The 19350-nt window shown below is 39.5% G+C and overlaps 1 protein-coding gene across 3 annotated transcripts in view; it reads right to left on the bottom strand.

The window, feature by feature from the left end:
• The window catches only part of ANTXR1 (ANTXR cell adhesion molecule 1), a 238428-nt gene that overhangs the window by 171611 nt on the left and 47467 nt on the right, over positions 1-19350 (bottom strand). For all 3 annotated transcript variants that reach the window (XM_025353548.1, XM_025353549.1, XM_025353550.1), the window contains exons 4-8: positions 9222-9303; positions 8216-8249; positions 6356-6435; positions 3825-3893; positions 2002-2082 (exon numbers count right to left, since the gene is read on the bottom strand). In XM_025353548.1, coding sequence (XP_025209333.1) covers positions 2002-2082; positions 3825-3893; positions 6356-6435; positions 8216-8249; positions 9222-9303 — 346 coding nt within the window. The remainder of the gene's footprint in view (positions 1-2001; positions 2083-3824; positions 3894-6355; positions 6436-8215; positions 8250-9221; positions 9304-19350) is intronic.

Below are 19350 nucleotides of genomic sequence, written 5' to 3'. Positions count from 1 at the left end.
CTCTAGGCTGAGGTCATAATATCTTTCCTTTGGTGCTACCCATCACCTTTCCCTGGTCTTTCAATGATTCAGGTCTGCCCCGCCTTCTCATGAGGACTCCTGTCCAGAGTAATCCACCTCTGAGCTTCTTAAGGATCCATGATTGGCCCCCAGTCCTGCCATTAATCATGTTTTGCATCCCTTGGGTTGTTGTTTTACATGGTTATCGTAGTTCTTGTTGCTTACACTGTCACGTATGCCACAGTGACCCCAGAAATGATTTAGAGTAGGGGTCCTTCACCTGTGGACCAATAATTGGGTCTGATAATTCTCTATGCTATCAATAATTTCCACTTTCTGGTTAAGGTAGTCTGAGTAGGCATATATTCTTTGCAAACAAGCATTTCTTGAATAAAACAACTGTCATGGGAACATAATTAAGATAGAAATTCCCAACCTAAGGTGGGATGATTTTTCACAATTCTGTATGCTTAAGGTCAGATATGTCAATGTTCTAAAAGCATACCTGGGGCACTTTTTTTTTTTCAAAGCAGATTTGAAATATATGGATCCCTTGGATCCACCTGAAACTCAATGCCATAGAATCTCTTGGGAATAGGTATTGAAAACATAATTCTCAAATGATTTTTACACCTATTCAAGAATGTTTAGGGGATCAAGGGAAGCTGACATAATATCCCTCATATGATGGGGAAGGGAAGTAGAAGAGGCAATAATTCATATGCTTTGAGTGCCTATTATGTGTCTGGAAAAATATTAGGAATTTTCACCAGTGATCCTTGTAATCCTCAAACAAGGATATAAGCCATCATCAGTCCCTGTTTCCAACAAGAAATGTCCAAGGACCTGTAAGTGTTAAGCATGTGGGCCAGTGAAACTCTGGGTTCCCGGACTCTAAGCTTCTTACTACTCACTCTGCATTCCACTCTGCTGGAGCTCCTAGCAAACCTTGAAGGGAGAGCAGCACGGAGGCACAGCCATGCTGGAAGTTTCCTGGGTTGGTCTGGGAGGGTTGGCAGATGCTGAGCCCCTGGCCGGTAACCCCTGGATCAAGACCCCCTCGACACCTTAAGAGGAAGGCGACCCCCTGAGCTCCAAATTTGCATCCTGGACCCCAAGTCTGGAGCCTGGTAAGCTTCCAGTGAAGATCACAGATGCCTACCTGGTCACAAAACCTAAAAGGTGGAGGCTGCAGAGCATCTGAACATCATTGCGGGTGCAGCACGCATACTGACCTGCTGGCTGAGGCTTTAAGACAGCAGCAGCCAATATTCCAGCTGGACCAAGGGCCTTGCCTGTGTGGGGGAGGTGGAGAATAGAAGCCCTGGAAGCCAGTGTCCTGTTTACCATTCAGGAAAAGGTGTGTAGAAAATCACCTATGTGTGAAGGAGGACTGGTGACTGTGCAAACCCTGGACAGCACTGGAGCCCATGTATTTGGGGATTATAGTTCTAAAGCAGTGGTTCTCAACCTTGTCTCAACATTAAAATCACCTGGGGAGATTTAAAAAAAACTCTTGAGGTCCAGGCCGCACCCCAGATCAGATGCCCAGGTAGCAGTGCTTTTTAAATCTCTGCAGATGACTTCAATGGACAACCTGGTCTAAAGTGCATCCAATGGCCAAGTGATGTAAGTCCAGCCTACAAGTGCTCTGAAGGCAGCTTGCGTTCAGTCACAGTGGGAAAGCTGAGGTGGTCAAGCGTAAACCACCAGCCACAGTCTGCCCAGTTAGAACGGAGAGGGCCTCCTGAAGCTTGGCTCACTGCCAGAGCAGTGCCCCTTTCAATTGTTAATTTTCCATTGTAGGGTACAATTGAGAAAAGACATGTGTGAAAGGCAGAAGGGAGAGATGGGACGTGGCAGACACAAAGATACAGGAAGAAATGATGTTCTCTCAAGCAGAAAAACACCAGGCTTGGAGAGATGGAATTCGGGTATTAATAGCAGATTGGAGACAGAAGGTGCCTGAATGTCCAGTCTCAGAGCAAGAGCTCTACTTACTGAGTGGATGATGCCTTGCAGAGCCTGAAAGCCGTCATTCACAGGAAACACATGATCCTTACTGTCCGCAATCCGGGCCAGCTGAGAACACAGCAAATACACAAACACATGGGGAGACTGTTAGGCTTGGATGTGGAAAATTTAGGAAAGCCGTTGGGGCTAAGAGGCTCTAGTTATATTCAGAACCCAGGGGAATATGAGGCCTTCACTGGGCTCAGGGGCTGCCCTGAAAAGCCATCAGTAATAACAAGCTCACCAGTGGCCTCTCTGGAGCAGGCCCAGGGTTGGCTCCAGCTTTTACATTTGTTTTAATACTTTTCTCCTTGGGAGCAGAGGTAAGAGTGCCCAGCTTGATGAATGCTTGGCCTGGGTTGATATGTTTATAAATCTGGGCCCAGGCCATGGGCTCATTTTTCTCCCATTCACCCAAATTCCTGTTGGCAACTTTATCTGAATCGAGCAGATTCAAGTTCCCTTTCAGAGCAACTTTAAATTCAAGCTTTGGTGTTGGGTGAGGCCACCTTCACCTTTCACCCAAACTGCCCTTAAGGAAAGGGCCCTTGCAGTTGGTTCGGTTGCTCCTGCTTTATGGAGCAGGAAACTGAGGGCCAGGAGAAGCTGATGTAGGGCTTGTCTGCCCCCAGATCTCTGTGTGGTTCTGTGACTGCCACAGAGTCAGTGTCAGCTGGTGTGTATGGCTTCTAAAAAAATATGTTTTATTGTTTTTACTGATTGCAAAAGTAATACTTACTCATTGTAAAAACTTAGGAAAATCCAGCAGAGTTAAAACAAAAAGAAAACAAAGGTTACTCATAATCCTTCTGTCTGTTCATCTATCATCTATCTATCTTTATTAGCCATTTGATAGATACCATTCATACTTCTTCTATGCGAACATACAAATGTTTATTTTAGAAGTGGGCACATACTATTCTCACTGCTTTGTAATCCTGTTTTATTCACTTAATGATATATTACGAGCATTTTCCTACGCCATTAAAACAAAAAGAAACTATGAACTACATGAGGAACATGTAGATTGTTAGTAGGTTTTTACAACTTGCTTATTATATGCACTTATACATACTTTTTTGCCCACTTGTCCAATTATTTCCATATTTTTGTGTTGAAAATGCATTGCATTTTTCACGGGTGAAAGGGAACATTTGTTATTTGAATAAGAAAATCATACTTGTCAAATTAAATTTGGCCAAGTGTGGTGGCTCATGCCTATAACCTCAACACTTTAGGAGGCCACATTGGGAGGATCACTTGAGCCCAGGAGTTAGAGACCAGCCTAAGCAATACAGTGAGGCTTTACCTCCACAAAAAATTTAAAAAAATAGCCAAGTGTTGTGGTGTGCGTCTGTAGTCCCAGCTACTCAGGATGTGCACTGGTAGACCCAGCTAATCAGGAGACTGAGGCAGGAGCATCACTGAAGCCTGGGAGGCAGAGGCTGTAGTGGGCTGAGACAGCTCATTGTACCCCAGGCTGGGTGACAGAGTGAGACCCTGTCTCAAAACACAAACAGAGAAAAAAAAAACAAGTTTTCCAAGTTAATTCAGATATCTTTTGACATTCTGGCAATTTAATGTTTGCCAAGAAAGATGCTGCCTTGATGGTCTCTGTTGAAGACCTCAAGAGCATCAGCAAATTAGTTCATTTTCCTTATACAACCAGTAATTCCTTCCTGTTTAGCATTTCTAGAAAAATAACCTATTTCAGGGGCATTTATTCCATTGATCTGCCCTCTGCACTGAACACATTCTTCATCATTCACAAGCTCAGTATGCTCCAAACCTGAGGAAACCCATGACCATACCTGTGTCTCATTGAAATCTTTCACACCAACACAGTAAACAATTGCACCAAGATCTCGAGACCTATTAGCCTGGGAAAAGGAAAGAAAGGACATTAGAAAGAGAAGCAGTGACAAATGAACTCATCTTGGAGCTACCTGACTAACTTCAATGATGAGGTATTTAATGAGCACCTACCATGTGCTAGGTGCCATATTGGAGAAGGCAATCCCTTTCCCCAAGAAGCTCAGACTTCAGTGGACATCACATTCTAACATAACACATGGTGGACCTGAAAAGACCCACTAGAGTAGAGTCTTGATGAAGGGCTTTGAAAGATGAGGGGAGGAAGGGAAAACTGCAGGCTAAGTTAAATATTCTGGGGAAATGATTACCTTTTCTATTCCTTCGATGGATTTTTACTGACATACGTTTCTTTGTAATGGGGGCACGATATCATAAAAGAATGGGGCCTTTGGAACTTGAAATAGTTGAGTTTGACCCCTGGCTTTGCTCTGTATAGTGTTTTGGGGATTAAATGAGAACGTTTACAGAGCTCCTCACACAAGGCTAGAACCACATAGATACTCACGAATGTCAGCACATTTTGTGAATAAAGCCTTTTTCATTCCTACAGAATAAGGTGGTTTAATGGAAATTGTGGTCCATATTTGAATAGCTAAATCCATGATCTCTACAATTAAGCACTGGGATGGCAACATAATGAATAATACCCAGATTTTGGCTCAATTTCAATATTGGATTTATTAAAGCCTCTGATAATCTGATTTCCAGATTCTCCTGTGTTTCAGAATGGAAAAAAAATTGGAAATCCTTGGCACATACAGTGGGTGCTTAACAACTGATAGCAAACATACAGTGAGTGCTCAATATATGCATATTTATTTTGATTGTGTTATTTTTTCCCTTTCTTAGTACTCAAATCCACTTTTGTTTAACACTGAATTCTAGAAAGGACAAAAACATATGTCTTTTTTTCCTTCATGTTAGAAATTTACCTGCTTTTTTGGGATAAAATAAACTTTTAGACTCATTGTAGCCCCAACCTTATTTGCAACAACTCTGTGATTCTTCTCCTCCAGTTGGACTTTATATAGAATTGTCAAGAAGGGAAAAGTTCAATTTCTTTATATCTTGTGCTTTATCTTTCTTTTTCAGAAGGTCTCCTTCTATTGGCACTCTGAATATTTTCCCAAGTTTGTATGTGCCATACCTAAAATTCCTTCCCACTAACCCCTATCTTAAGCCTCTGACACCCCATCATTTATTTTAGTTTCATTTCTTTCCTTATTAGGGTTTTTACTTTATTTGACTGTTATTTGGCACCCAAACAAGCCATCTTGCCTTCCCATCACATAGTGAGTTTCTACTTTCAAATACAGAGATGCATTATTTTCCGAATGCTCAGGGAATGTCTGTCCTATTAACCTTTTGTATTTCCTCGTTAGAGTTACTTTTTGTACTAGTGGGAGGAGAGTTTACCTACATAATTTCCCTAAGTCCTCTGCCAGTGGTGGCCTCCAAAGGCTGACCATTATTTCATGGTAAGACTCATGAGGGCAGCAGCTGTGTCTCACTCACCTCTGTGCCTCTAGTTTCTAGCAAATGGTCAAGTATTTGCCAAGCTCTCAGTTAACGCTGAATAAATGAATGAATATATAATTCGTGTTTGCAGAAAGAGCTGAATTTAAAGTAAATAGTTGTTAAGAGCTTGAGGAAAGTGTGATGCTATCATTAACTCCTCTTCTAGAGCCTGCATCTCTAGGATGCTGTTTCTTTCTACCTTGGGCCTGAATGACCCTTTGTCACTAATAAGGCTATGGTTTCAATACATTTCTATGGTTAACTTGCTTCCTTTTATACTAATTATGCATATAGCTCAAATGTGAAACTTGAAAGAATTTCTTAAGTATAAACATCAGTATTCAATTCATCAGCAAACTTCTTTTTCTATTTACACAAGGTAAAATCTTCATTGAGAGAATTTTTCCACTTGCCTTAAGGAATAACTTTTGAGAACACAAAGAAAAGGAAAAAAAGGAACTATTAAAAGAGAGATGACAATTTAACTTTGCTACCAACTGCTGTTTAACTTCAGTTCTTAGAGTGAAAATCTCAATGATTAATACAGTCTGACAAGATTGGCTCTTACATATTTCAAGTAATTCTTTCCCTTCCTCCTGTTTTAGTAGAAAATATAAGGAAAAATTCTATCAATGTTTATTTATTTATAAGTGATGTACAGTACTTAAAAACTGTTACAGCAATATAATGCCATCAATAAAGGCAGGGTAGATATTTTGAATCCTTCAAAACAGAGTAATATGCAAAAATTTTGAAAGGGGAAAATATTTACCATGTGTAAGACATGAAAATTCACTTGTAGAACACAAATTATTATTATTATTTCTACATATGAAACTATTTAATTCAGGGGATTTGCAAAGAAACCCTATTACCTGAGTAGAGAGAGTGCGGCCCATTTTAGAAAGGAGAAGCCCTGTTCCACGGATATGTTTAGGCCGTTGCTTACCTCCCTCTCTGAATAGAAAAAGAGATCTTCATGGAGTTCTCCATCAGTCAAGGCAATGATGACGCTGGCTGTCCTGTATCCTGTTTAACACAATACAGACCGGCTCAGTCCACCCTGCCCCACCCAGGGAAACACCCTCTCAGTCCCAGGATTCGACCTCTTATGAGTTCAACCACCCAAAGTCAATATTATGAGGATCGCCAACTTTTCTTTTGGGCCTGGAAGCAACTCCAGCATGAAGAAGGACCCTCCATGGGGACAGACTTTAGGGGCAATAGGTTTTGCTTTTGCATTTCTCAGCCTCATCTCAAAGAATGGCCAAACCTGGTGAAATGGTCACTAAACCAACATTTGGGAGTAGCCCCGGTGAATCAAGTGTGATTATTTTCTGTTAGCAGACACATAACTGTTGCCCAAGCTGTGAGCAAACTCCCACCTGGGCTGTTCAGGAGTCCTTCTCACCTGCTGTAATGGACCACATACACCACCCCTTGAAGACAGTTTGGTGAAAGTAATAGTCATCCTGATTTCCAAGTTGACTGGAAGAATTATAGCAGTTGGCAAAACCTACTAAAATTCTTTCAGTGATTTTTAGGCTTCTCATATCAATGTTCATGGTTGATTTACATTAGCAAGATTTGGTATTGATATTGAGTCTGTTCTGTTGGTTGCAGTTTAGGATGCAACAAGAAATGGACACTTCTACAGGCCTGGGAGGAAAATCTCTAGTGTAATATTGAATCTCTTTTTTAAGAGATTTGACTGAGATACAGAAATGCTACTCACGAAAGACACTGTAGTAATAATAGCTAAAATAATAATAAAAATTTCTATGTGCTAGGCACTCTACTAAGTATATTTTATGCAGTTTTTTTCATTTAAATATAGGAAAGTTTAAATCAAACTGGTATCTTTTTTTTCCTACACAATAATTAGTTTAACAGGATTTAGCAAGACCCAGATGTTACTCTATTCCAAGAGGGTTGACATTTCTGCTCAATTAGTACTCAAGTTAGACATTCTAACTCAGGACCACAAGCGTATATGGCAAATATCACTCCAGTAGGAATATTCTATTACCTGCAGGAAGTCCCTGTATGGTGAACAATTCTTGCTGATCCATGGGCTCTGCTGCAGGACTTAACATGCTTCTTTACTTTTCTTTTTTCTTTTTTTTTTAAATTATACTTTAAGTTCTAGGGCACATGTGCACAACGTGCAGGTTTGTTACATATATATATATGTGCCATGTTGGTGTGCTGTACCCATTAACTCCTCATTTACATTAGGTATATTTCCTAATGCTATCCCTTCCCCCTCCCCCGTCCCCACAATAGGTCCCGGTGTGTGATGTTCCCCTTCCTGTGTCCAAGTGTTCTCATTGTTCAGTTCCCATCTATGAGTGAGAACATGTGGTGTTTGGTTTTCTGTTCATGCGGTATCAAACTGGTACCTTGATCTTAATGTTATGTCCAGTCACGGTAAGGAAGAGGCTTGGAGCTCAGAGAAGGACAAGAAAATCAAATTTTACATAAAAATCCAAGACTTTACTAACTTATGCAGGTATTTACTAATTTAATGAATTCAACATGCAAAACTGTTAATGGGAATTAGACTGTGGCCATAATGGGATCTTAATTACTTTTATATAACTTTTTGTGGCATCAACAGGACAGTGGAATTTGACCCAATACATGCCACTTTTCTATGCATTCCTTGTTTGTGATGAAATGTGTATCTAAGAATTACAGATAATATCATACATGTCTTTTGAAACATGAAATGACTGAAGCACTTTTTCAGCAACAAACACGGAAAAAGTTAAATAATTCATAATGGTAGTTCATACTATAGTCTTACCTTGTCTGTTTTCATAATAAATCTGCTCACTGGCCTGAAAAACATATGAAAGAGCCATTAGGCTTATAACCACTGTTTGCCACTCCAAAAACCATAGTGGATAATGGGCTCTGTTATTGAATATGCAGCCAATTCAGTCTTGATTTCTTATGTAATTCACCCAGGCTTTGCTCAATTATCAGTGGCTGATATCTGTGTAAAGTTACCTCTCATTTAAGTAGTATACAGTCATGTGCTGCATAGCAATGTTTTAATCAAGGACAGACTACAAATATGACAGTGGTCCCCGAAGGTTATAACAGGTTATAACGGAACTGAAAAATTCCAATCACCTAGTGATATCTTAGCTGTGGTAACACTGTAGTTCAATGCATTACCATTTCTATGTTTAGAAACAAATATCATTAGTGTTACAATTGCCTACAATGTATAGTAGAGTAACAGGCTGTATAGGTTTGTAGCATAGGGGCAATAGGCTATACCATATGGCCTAGGTGTATAATAGGCTATACTATCTAGGTTTGTGTAAGTGCACACGGTGATGTCACAATGACAAAATTGCCTAACAAGGCATTTTGTTGAAATCCTTGTTAACTGACAGACAGCTATAGTTGTCAACATGGATCGATGTCTTATTCCTTATGGCCTAGTACTTGTTTCCCTTAAAGCTGAAGTCCCTGAAATTCTGCCTCAATCACTGAAGCTGACATCCAACAAAGGACATTTTTGGAATGGCCGGACTTGTGTGTGGTGTGAATTTGTGACTGCTAGCCAACCATTAACTAACAAACCATTCATCAGGGTCAGGGAAGGAGGAAGGGAATCCATATGTTTAGTTCTTTTGGCTAGAGTTATCAGTGTACAAGCTTATGGGAAGAAAATGTACTCTCTTGCTATTGGGTGCTATTCAGCCCTCTTAATATATGTGCCTTATCTCATCAGTCTCCCCATGTTGATATTTCAATATCACGCTTTATATTTGGATTTAAAGTTGTTTTAAAATTACCCTTTCAAATCCTTCATGCATGTAAGTGTCTCCTCCTGGCAGAACTTTCTGGAGTTCTTCTAGGCCTTGACGGATTTGTTCTCTGAAATCCAAAGACACTCTGTTAGTCTTATTTGAGCGTTTTTTACTTTGCTGTTGTAGTCATATGTACTGGTCTTCTTCTTACCTCTGTGGATACTGCTGTATAGTCCCAGTAATTCCCCAAAAGCCTATCAAAGGGAAGGCCTTTATATTATCCATTCAGGGTCAGCCATAGCACAGGATGAGTGAGATTTCAAGGAGTAAGGGAAAGACTCTTCTGCAGGAATCTCCATCTGCTTGTAAACACTTTCCTTTCCCTTAACACAGACAGTGTTTTCCTTCTACACTGGAAATGAGTCTTTAAATGCTGCTCCTGATGGGACACACAGCAACTCAGGCAACAATGCAAATGGCTCATGTGAGCCAGAAAGAGGTGAGAACCGAGAACCCAGGGAAAGGCCACCGCAAGGACGCAGGTGGGAGAGGGTGGCATCCACAGCAAACTGCCACTGCACGGGTGTGCCAAAGGCAACGGAAAATAAAAGCCCAAGGAATCTCCGCTTTCCAGGACAGCCGAGAGTGTTTTCTGTGCGCCGGTGGCTGTGTTTTCTTACTTTGATTGTTCAAGGTGACAGTGCGGGCAGGAAGAGGAAGTGGGATATGGCATTGGGAAAGAGTCCAACTGGCAGTGGGAAATCTAAATGACTTGGGGGCCAAATGGAATCTTTGTGGACCATTCTCTCTGGGATGTAAGAAGTCTATTTTCATGTTCCTGTCTTTTAAATAGCTCCACATTGTGCCAAAAAGGGCAATAAAGTATAATTTCTGACTCACATACCTTATTCATAAACTGTAACGCTATGAAGGGTTTAAAATTTTGCCTTCTTCCTACTGGGGTCTTTTTAGTAGTAAGGGTGGAGATGCTCTATTTAAATTAGGAAGAGAAACTCCTTTTGAATAGGAAAAAATCTGACATTTATTGAACATCTGCTACATACAAGGTAGTGACCAAAGATTTCTGATTTCATCCTCATAATAACCACTGAAAGTGGGTATTACTGTCCTCACATTACAGGTAAGAAAACTTGGGCTCAGAGAGGTTAAGTAGGAGAGTGGAGACTTGAAGTCAAATCTATCTGACTCAAAAAAGGCTTTCTCCTCTGCAAAGCAGCCTGTAGCATGGAACAATGCTAGAGAAGTGGGAACCTTGCATCAGTGAAAGGCAATGGCAATTCCTAACACTGTCTGGGAACTTACGGCTCTGAGAACTTATGGTGCCAGACTCTGTCTAAATACATGAAATACAATCAATCCACTTAAGCCTTATGACAGCTCTTTGAGGTAGTACTATTGTTACTGCCATTTCATAGATAAGAAAACTGAGTCACAGAGAGGTTACAGAACTTACCCAAGGCCCATCTTACCTAAGGCACAGGTGGGATTTAATCCCAGAGGCCCTGCTCTTAATCAGTATGATAAATACTCTCTTTTTCTCTCATGTTTATCCTGGCATTGCTTGGAGGGGGAATTCTAAAGAAAATAGTATCTTTTGTTAAAACTGATATGATAGGGAGACCATGGGTAAGGGTGGATCGCCAGACTGCTGGAGATTTTAAAAGACAAACTGAAAACAGCCTGTGCCTGTCCCCGGGCTGCTGATGCTTCATAGGTGGAATATTTAATACCAAGTAACTCAGACTTCAGAAACTGACTATTGTCTTTTCAATACCCATGTATCAGACCACACACCCAGCTCCCCAAGTCAGAAACTGGAAGCCCTCCTTGATCCACTACCTTGACTTTCTTTCCTCTCACCATCACCACATTCTGTTAGTTCTACTTCAAATATATCTCGAAATGGACTACTTCTCTATCTCTTTGGCCAAAACCATTGTCCCAGCCGCCATCATCTCTTGCTTAGTCACTGGGTTAATCACCTGCTATCTTTTGACTGGCCTCTTGCCTCCTTTTCCATTCTTTCTCCATAAGGCTGCAAGAATGTCCTTAAAGTACAGATCAAACCATGGCATTTACTCTCTGGCTCAAAGCCCTTCAAGAGCAACCCATTATACCTAGGATTATATCCCAAATCCTTGTCATGACCTTCCAGTGCCTATGTGGATGGCTCTTGCCTCCCTGTGCAGCCTCATCGCACATCACTGTGCCCCCACTCTCTTGCCCTCAGCCACACTGGTCTTCCCAAGCCCCTTTCTCCAATAGGCACTTCATAACAGCAATCACTGCTGCCTGGGAACACTATTTGACCAGCTCTTCATGGAGCAAATTCTTATTCAGGCTTCAGTACTAAGTTAAATGCCACTTGCTAGTCACTTGAGTAGTCTTACTTGACCTTCCTAATCTGAATTGTCTTCCTCTATTAGACTTTTTCCTGGTACCCCACAATTTTTGCTTTATAGCACTTACGATATTTTACAACTAATAACGTTTGATTATGCAATTATTAGTTCAGGTTTTGTTTATTTGTTTCAGTTTCAGACTTTAAATTCCTTGAGGACTGGGCCATGGCTGTTCTGGTCCCCACTATATCTTCTGTGCCTACTACAGTGCCTGGAACATAACAGACATTCAACAAATACTGAGGGGGTGAGTGGAGGGAATGGATGTTTCCACTGTTACTCATTCTGGGAAGAAACCATTTTGGGGCAGGGATGAGCTTCCCTTGGCCATGTGGAAGGAGGCCAAGCATGACCTGACCTGGACATTAGCTAGATCTGGTCACTGACAAGTCTGGGCCCATGTGGTGGTTAAAAATCATTCTCTATGTTATATCTCTTACACTACCTCTAATATTCCAATAAATCCCATCAAAAGGCATACTTTAATTTCAAAGCCTGTTTTTTGGTAATGAGAAAGAGTATATATCCTGGAGGATAAAGATGAGAGCAATGTCCCCCACCAAGGCCATGCCAGGGGCAGTGCATGGCACCAGCAATCCCCTGGCAGGGGGCAGCTCTGCCCCATGGGTTGGCAGTTTCATGCGGGTCCCAGCAGCAGAGGTAGTGGCAAGGGGACATGAGGGGGAGGCTGGGATAGGAAAATTGGGGTCTGTTTGTGAGCACACAGAGTTGGCACCATAGAACCCCTCACAATAGCTGTGGGGCACTATGGGGCAGAGGGATAATTTCTGATAGGTGGGAGAAGCTTGGGCATTAAAAGTAAATATGATCTAATTTTTGGTCATGGACTAGTGAAGTCTGGACATTTGGGTAACACCAAATGTGGAATATTGTGTTAAGACTTGAGATTTAAAAAGAGGGCAACAACAACAACAACAACAACAACAAAAAAAAAGGCGTCTTGGGGGTGTGGAAATATTTGTTTGGCTTCACTGTATTTCTTCCCTGCCAAATAAAGTCTGGGAACTGGGGTATTTTCTCTAAGCCTATTTCCCTTTCTTTACAAGTATTTTCTTAAGGTTTGCTTTTTTTTTTTTTTTTGGTACCAGAACAATCAAAGGCTGTTTTGGAAAATGTCCTTATCCTTGATGCTTTGTATCTGGCAAGATATGAACTCACTAGTTGCGAGTGGCAAACACAACCTCCCCATTATACCGCCCTTACTGCTCAAAAGATCAAATAACACATGGCCCCGTCTCCCCACTCTCTGCCCTTCTTGAAGGACCCACAACATCTAAGCAAACAAAATGGATGGTTTCATAGGAATTGTGGGTGTGTTTTAGTTCTGGGACAACAGAACTATTAATAAGGGTCTATTTTTATTTTCTCTTGGAAACTGAAGGACATTGGGAGAAAGATCTTTCAAGGGATGATAAGAACTTCTCTGAGGACTTGGTTATTACCAAGTGAAATGTTATCTTCCTGGGAAATGAAAGAGGCAGGGCATCCTATGAAGACAGGCTGCTATTACAGAGCCCCTGTTTTCCCTGGTGATTTCACATGTCTGCCAGTGTTCCTACTTAGAAGCTAAGGGTTTTAGGCCACATGTTTTGTGTTCCTTTTGCAACTCCCACTACACTTAATGACTGGCATCAAGCAGGTGACTGTCGAACGAATGATTCCAGTTTGGGTGCATTAACCCATCATTCATTATTGGCCACTGCTATTTGTTGAGCATACACCATGTACCCAGCACTATGCCGGTTTGCAGGGGTAGAAGATGGGAAGAATCAGTCACAACGTCTTCTGGGCTTTCTGCTGTTCTAGGAATTTCTCTACTCTTCATGATTACTTTCTGGGATTCTGGTTGTGTTATGACAGTTTGATAACGTTGCTGATGAAAACATTAAAAGATGAACACACAAGAAAAAAAATTAAATAAAAAAAAATAGCCGGGCATGGTGGTGCATGCCTGTAATTCCATCTACTAGGGAGGATGAGGCAGGAGAATCATTTAAACCCAGGAGGCAGAGGTTGCAGTGAGCCAAGATCACACTATTGCACTCCAGTTTGGGCAACAAGAACAAAACTCTGTCTCTAAAAAATTAAATAAATAAAAGAAAGAAAGAAAGAAAATTTAAATAAAAGATGGACACATACAGAATGTCAAGAAGTGCTTCAACAAGCCTTTATCCCGAGTATTCTACTGAGGTTTCCACTGCAAAATCTCCCTTAGGATTCTGCAGTGGCTACCACATTTTGGTTCTATAAAAACAACCTCCATCATCATCCAAAAATAACCCAGCATCAGCTCTGCATTGTCAACTTCCTAGTCTTCTTGTAAAAGAGCTTTGTCATTTCTGGTAGTCTTCCTTCTTCTTTCTTTATTTCAAATTTGTTTTTGTGGATCTAGTTTACACCTGGTATCATTTTCCTTCTGTGGAAATGGACTCTTCTCAAATGCTTTGCAGTTGTTGGCTTTGGTTCTCAACTTATACAGTAAACACCTATCACTATTTATTACCACTAATGCTACTCTTGGAACATTTCCAGATGGCCTTATGGCTCCAATTGTTGACTCAAGAAAACAGTGTAGTGAACAGAAGAACACAGATTAATTAAATACATTTTGCTGTTACTTTAGGAGTTATTAAGTTCTACAACCAACTGTAATCATTTGTTTACAATGTATATAAAACATAGTCTCTTTGGGACTTTTACGTAAGGATAGGCCAACATGATTAATTTAATATCAAGACGCATGCTGAACCAAAGCTCCTCTTATGTACTTTTAAGTGAAATACAATTTATACACAGTAACATGCCCAGATATTTGTTCATTTCCCTTATAATTGTTGAATATATTTCTATAAAATTGTTTATAATATTCCTATATTATATTTTAACATTTGTAGGATCTGTAGTAATATTCCTTTTCCTGATATTATCTGTAAGTTGTATTTTCTCTCCTTTTAGAAAAATCACTCCTTTTTTTTTTTTTTTTTTAAGGTGGAGTCTTGCTCTGTTGCCCAGGCTGGAGTGCAGTGGCACTCCAGCTCACTGAAACCTCTGCCTCCCAGGTTCAGGTGGTTCTCCTACCTCAGCCTCCTGAGTAGCTGGGACTACAGACGCCCGCCACCACACCTGGCTAATTTTTTGTAATTTTGGTAGAGATGGGCTTTCACCGTGTTAGCCAGGATGGTCTCGATCTCCTGACTTTGTGATCTTCCTGCCTTGGCCTCCCAAAGTGCTGAGATTACAGGCGTGAGCCACTGCTCCCAGCCCAGAAAAATCACTCTTACCAGTGGTTTATCAATTTATTCTTTTCAAATACTCAACTTTGAGCTTTGTGATTTTCTCTATTATTTGTCTTCTTCTATGTCTATTTTCAATTTTATTGATTCAGTTGTTATTATTTTCCTTTCCCTACTTATTTTGAGCTTAATAAATTCTTTCTTTTTACTTTTTCATTGGTTTTAAATCATTTAAACTTTTCTTCTTTTCTAAGGAAAACACTTAAAGCGTTATATTTACCCTAGGCACGTGACGTTAGCTGCATCCCACAAATGTTGATATGTTGGGTTTTCGTTTTTTGTTGGATACGTTTTCTAATTTCCCTTGTGATTTTTCTTTAACCTATGGATTGTCTTTGACACACAGATTTTCTTCGATAACTTTTTATCTCTAGTAAATACTTTTTATGTTGAAGTTGGCTTTGTCTAATATCCATTACAACTTTTTATGATTGGTGCTTGCACAGTGTATCTTTTTACATTCTTTCACTTTTAATCTATCACCATATTTATATTTAAAGTGTCTCTTGTAAACCATATATAATTGTATGTGGTGGACTGTTATACTAATGTCCCCAAAGATTACCCCTCCTGCTCTATGGTCCCTGTATGGTCCCCTCCCATACTGGCTCTGCATGTAGCCATGTAACTTGCTTTAGGCCACAGGACATCTGTAAATATGACAAAAACTAAGACTCTATTAGCACATGAATATTAGAGTTTGTTTTGTTGGACTGTTGCAGCCACCATGAGGGAAAACCTGGTCTTTTCAACTCCTTGAGAAGGAAGGACCATATTGAGATAGAGATCTTCAGCTGTTCAGATGCATTATATTTCCCAGCTGAGCCTAATTCCCAGCTGATCCTATATATAAGCTGCATAAATAAGTGCAGGTGAAATCAGCATAAGAAATTATTGTTTCAAGCTGTAATATTTGGGGTATATTTTATGCAGTAATAGATCAATGATATGCTGGATCTTGCTTCTTTAGCCAGTGTGACATTCTCTGCCTTTTATCTGGAATCTTTAGTTCATTTTACATTTAATGTAAGTCTTGGCATGGTTGGGTTTGAGTCTACCATCTTGCTATCCTGCTATTTGCTTTCTAATGGTCACTTCTGTTCTTTGTTTCTCCTTTCCTATATTATTTTGCATTGATCATGTACTTTTTGGTATTTCATCTCATATCATCTATTAGCTTTTTAAAAACATAAAGCTAAATATCTTGTCTTTTTAAAAGCAGTTGCTCTATGAATTCTAATATGCATCCTTATTTTATCACAAGCTACTATAAGTTAATATTAGCTTACTTCTCATATAATAGAAAAACTTTTTAATATTATATTTCCATATAGTTCCCTCTTATCATTTGTGTTCTTTTATTTTATTTCTCTGTTTGTAACAAATCCCAAAATAGTGTTGTTTCTGTCTTAGTCAATTGTCTTTTTATGAAATTGTGAAAAGATAAAAAATAACCTTTTATATTTACCTAAATATTTATCATTCCTGGTACTCTTCCTTCTTCTTCTTTCTTTATTTTAAATTTGTTTTTGTGGATCTAGTTTATACCTGGTATCATTTTCCTTCCCCCTAAAGAATTCCTTTAGCATTTCTTTTCATAGTGCAGATTTGCTGATGATGATTCTCTTACGCATTTTCCCCCTTCTGAAAATGTCTTAATTCTGCCTTCGATATTTTAACTGGATATAGAATTCTAAGTTGATTTTTTTCTTTTATCTCTTTAAAGATATTGGACCTTCATTTTCTGGATTGCATGATTTTTTTCCTAATAAAAAGTAAGTTATTATTTTTAACGTTGTTTCTCTTTAGTATATCTTTCCTCCTTTCCCTCTGGCTGCTTTTAAGATTTTTCAGAAACTTGACTATGATGTACTTAGGTGATGCTTTCTTTGCATTTGTCCTGCTTGAGATTCTTTGAGCTTCTTGGATCTGTGTGTGGATCATGTTTGGTATTCCAATTACACAAATACATGTTATCAAGTAGTATAGATCACTTGATATTCTCCCACAAGTCACAGGACTGCTTCATTTTCTCCCTCCAGCCCTCAAACTTTTCCAGAAAGGGAAATTATCAGTTTGGATAATTTCTATTCATTTGTTTTTAAATTTATTAATCCCTTGTCTGTGGTGTTCAGTCTGGTTTTAAGCCCATCTGAAAAATTTTTTATTTTAATTCAAATAATTTATCTTTCAGTTCCACAGTTTTCACTTGGTTCTTTGAGTTTTCTTGTTTTAATTTCTGATGACCCATATCTTCCCCCATTATATTCACCTTTTCCTGTAAATTATTTAACCTATTTATGATAGTTTCTTAAAAGTCCCTGTCTGTTAATTCAAATAACTGAGTCATCTGTGGTTTGTTTCTATTAACTATGTTTTTCTTTATTGTGAGTAATATTCCTGTGCTTTTTCCCATTTTTCATAATAGTTTACATTTCAGTCACTGAGTATTAAAAAAGCAGTGGAGACTTCGGTATAATATTTATTTGCGTTGTTTACTCACTGCAGAGCGTAAGCCTTTTATTCTTTGTGAGCTAGGGTGAGGGGCTGATCATTAGATTCCTCCTTGAGTCAGGGTGAGCTTGGGCTGGGCTGCACCTTTTGTTAGATTCATGTTCCCTGTTATTAGGCCAGCTCCTGGACTTTTGCCCTGCCCTGCCTTTGTGATCTTCTCAGTATTTGAGTTGGTAGATGGCTAGGTGCAGCTTCAGATATTTTTGCTTGACCTTTGTATTTCACTCCGGTAAGACTCTAGAATCCAAGCACAATGAGAATCCACCTAATTATGTGATTTCTCTCTACTTTGCAGGCAATTCCTCCACTGCTGCTTTCTTGGAAAAATGTAGAAGTGTGGGTGAGGGGGGATAACTTAGGCTGAGAGATTTCTTTTTCATTTCAGATTCTAATGCCTCCTTCTGGCACACATGGTTATGTAAGACTCAGCTGACTTTTCCTTATCCCTGTCTGTCTATGGCAGACCCACTCCTCCAATTACCCAAACCTAGACCAGGCATCCACCTTTAAGTATGGAAGCTTCTGCAGAAGCTTCTCTGCTTAACTATTATATAAAGGGTTTGTTTCTCTCTAATTCAGTTAATCAGTGCTTCCTGCATCTCTACTAGCCTCAAGGAAACATATGAATTTTATTTTGTCTGGGCTTTTCTGGTTGACCATGGAAATGAAGGCTTTTCACATCTCTGAATATCATAAACAGAAGCAGACATACTTTACAGTTCTTTCCCAAATGTTTGTGACTACACATTTGTGTCAAATCAGAAAGAAAAATACTAGATGCTGACTACCAGCATACAAATATACTCTAGTATCTCTTATCTTAAAAAAAAATTTTTTTTTAAGTCCTCTTTGATCCCACATCTCCTTCTAGCTACTGACTTATTTATCCACATCTCTCTTTATGACACAGCTTCTTGAAACTTGTCTCCTCACTCCTTATCTTTTCTGGTGGGGTCCTTCTTCAAATATTTAGTGATCTTTGGCTGTCTGTCCATATCAAATGAATGAGACTAAAAGCCTTGTCGGAAGCTCTGCATGCATGGTGGGCGTGCCGATTGATGAACGACCAGTTTTTTTTTTTTTTTTAACAGTTTTTTTTGTTGTTGTTGAAGACCCTCAAATATCACTGTATGTGTATGTATTTTTCCCTCTAAGACATTTATTTCTACAGAGAAGTAGTTTTCAAACTCTTTTCTTAGATTTTAAGTCTGAAATTGGACAAGGAAGAAGGCTGGAAGTAGCAACATTTGTTCTGCAGATGTCTCTGTAATTTCTCTGTGCCTGGTGTCCCTGACTATGAAACCATTCTTGTGCAATTTTGTCAGAAAATATGCTTCTCCTCTCTGGTGGAGGAAAAGAAGGGATAATTTTCAAACTATAGTGGGAGGGACGGATGGTTCTGAAGGTTGAAGAGCTTAGATAAACTTTTAAACAATCAATATTCCAGTTTTCACTCTCTAACCCTTCCTTGCCTTTTGCAATATCCAGGTTTTGAGCTTTCTAGGATTCTACAAGGCTACATGGCTTATTCATCTTCAGTATTTCCTTCCACAGGATTATATTTGACTTTTCTCCACAGTGCCACATCATTTGCCACTCTTCATTCCCTTCTATTCTTACATGTGGTGTTTTTATGGTTTAAATATTTCTCAGTTTCCTCAAAGATGGTCTTTGTGCTTTTGTTTCAAGTTTTCCTGGTTTGGGGTTGGCTTTTTGAGAGAAAGGGGAAAACATTTTAACTTATTAAAATATTTTTATTTATTTTAATTTAAAAATATCATTTTTAAATCGGAAGTCCTCATTTTTTAACCCACTCTGCTCTGACTTTTGTCTCCACAACTCTGCCTCTGCTGAAACTGCTTCGAGCAAGGTCCTCTACGTTACCAATCCAATGATCACCTCTCTGGCTTCATCTTCTTCAAC

Source organism: Theropithecus gelada, chromosome 13 (genome assembly GCF_003255815.1).
Source record: "Theropithecus gelada isolate Dixy chromosome 13, Tgel_1.0, whole genome shotgun sequence".
NCBI lineage: Eukaryota > Metazoa > Chordata > Mammalia > Primates > Cercopithecidae > Theropithecus > Theropithecus gelada.
The sequence above is the reverse complement of the archived record's forward strand: the minus strand, read 5'-3'. Positions and strand labels throughout refer to the sequence as shown.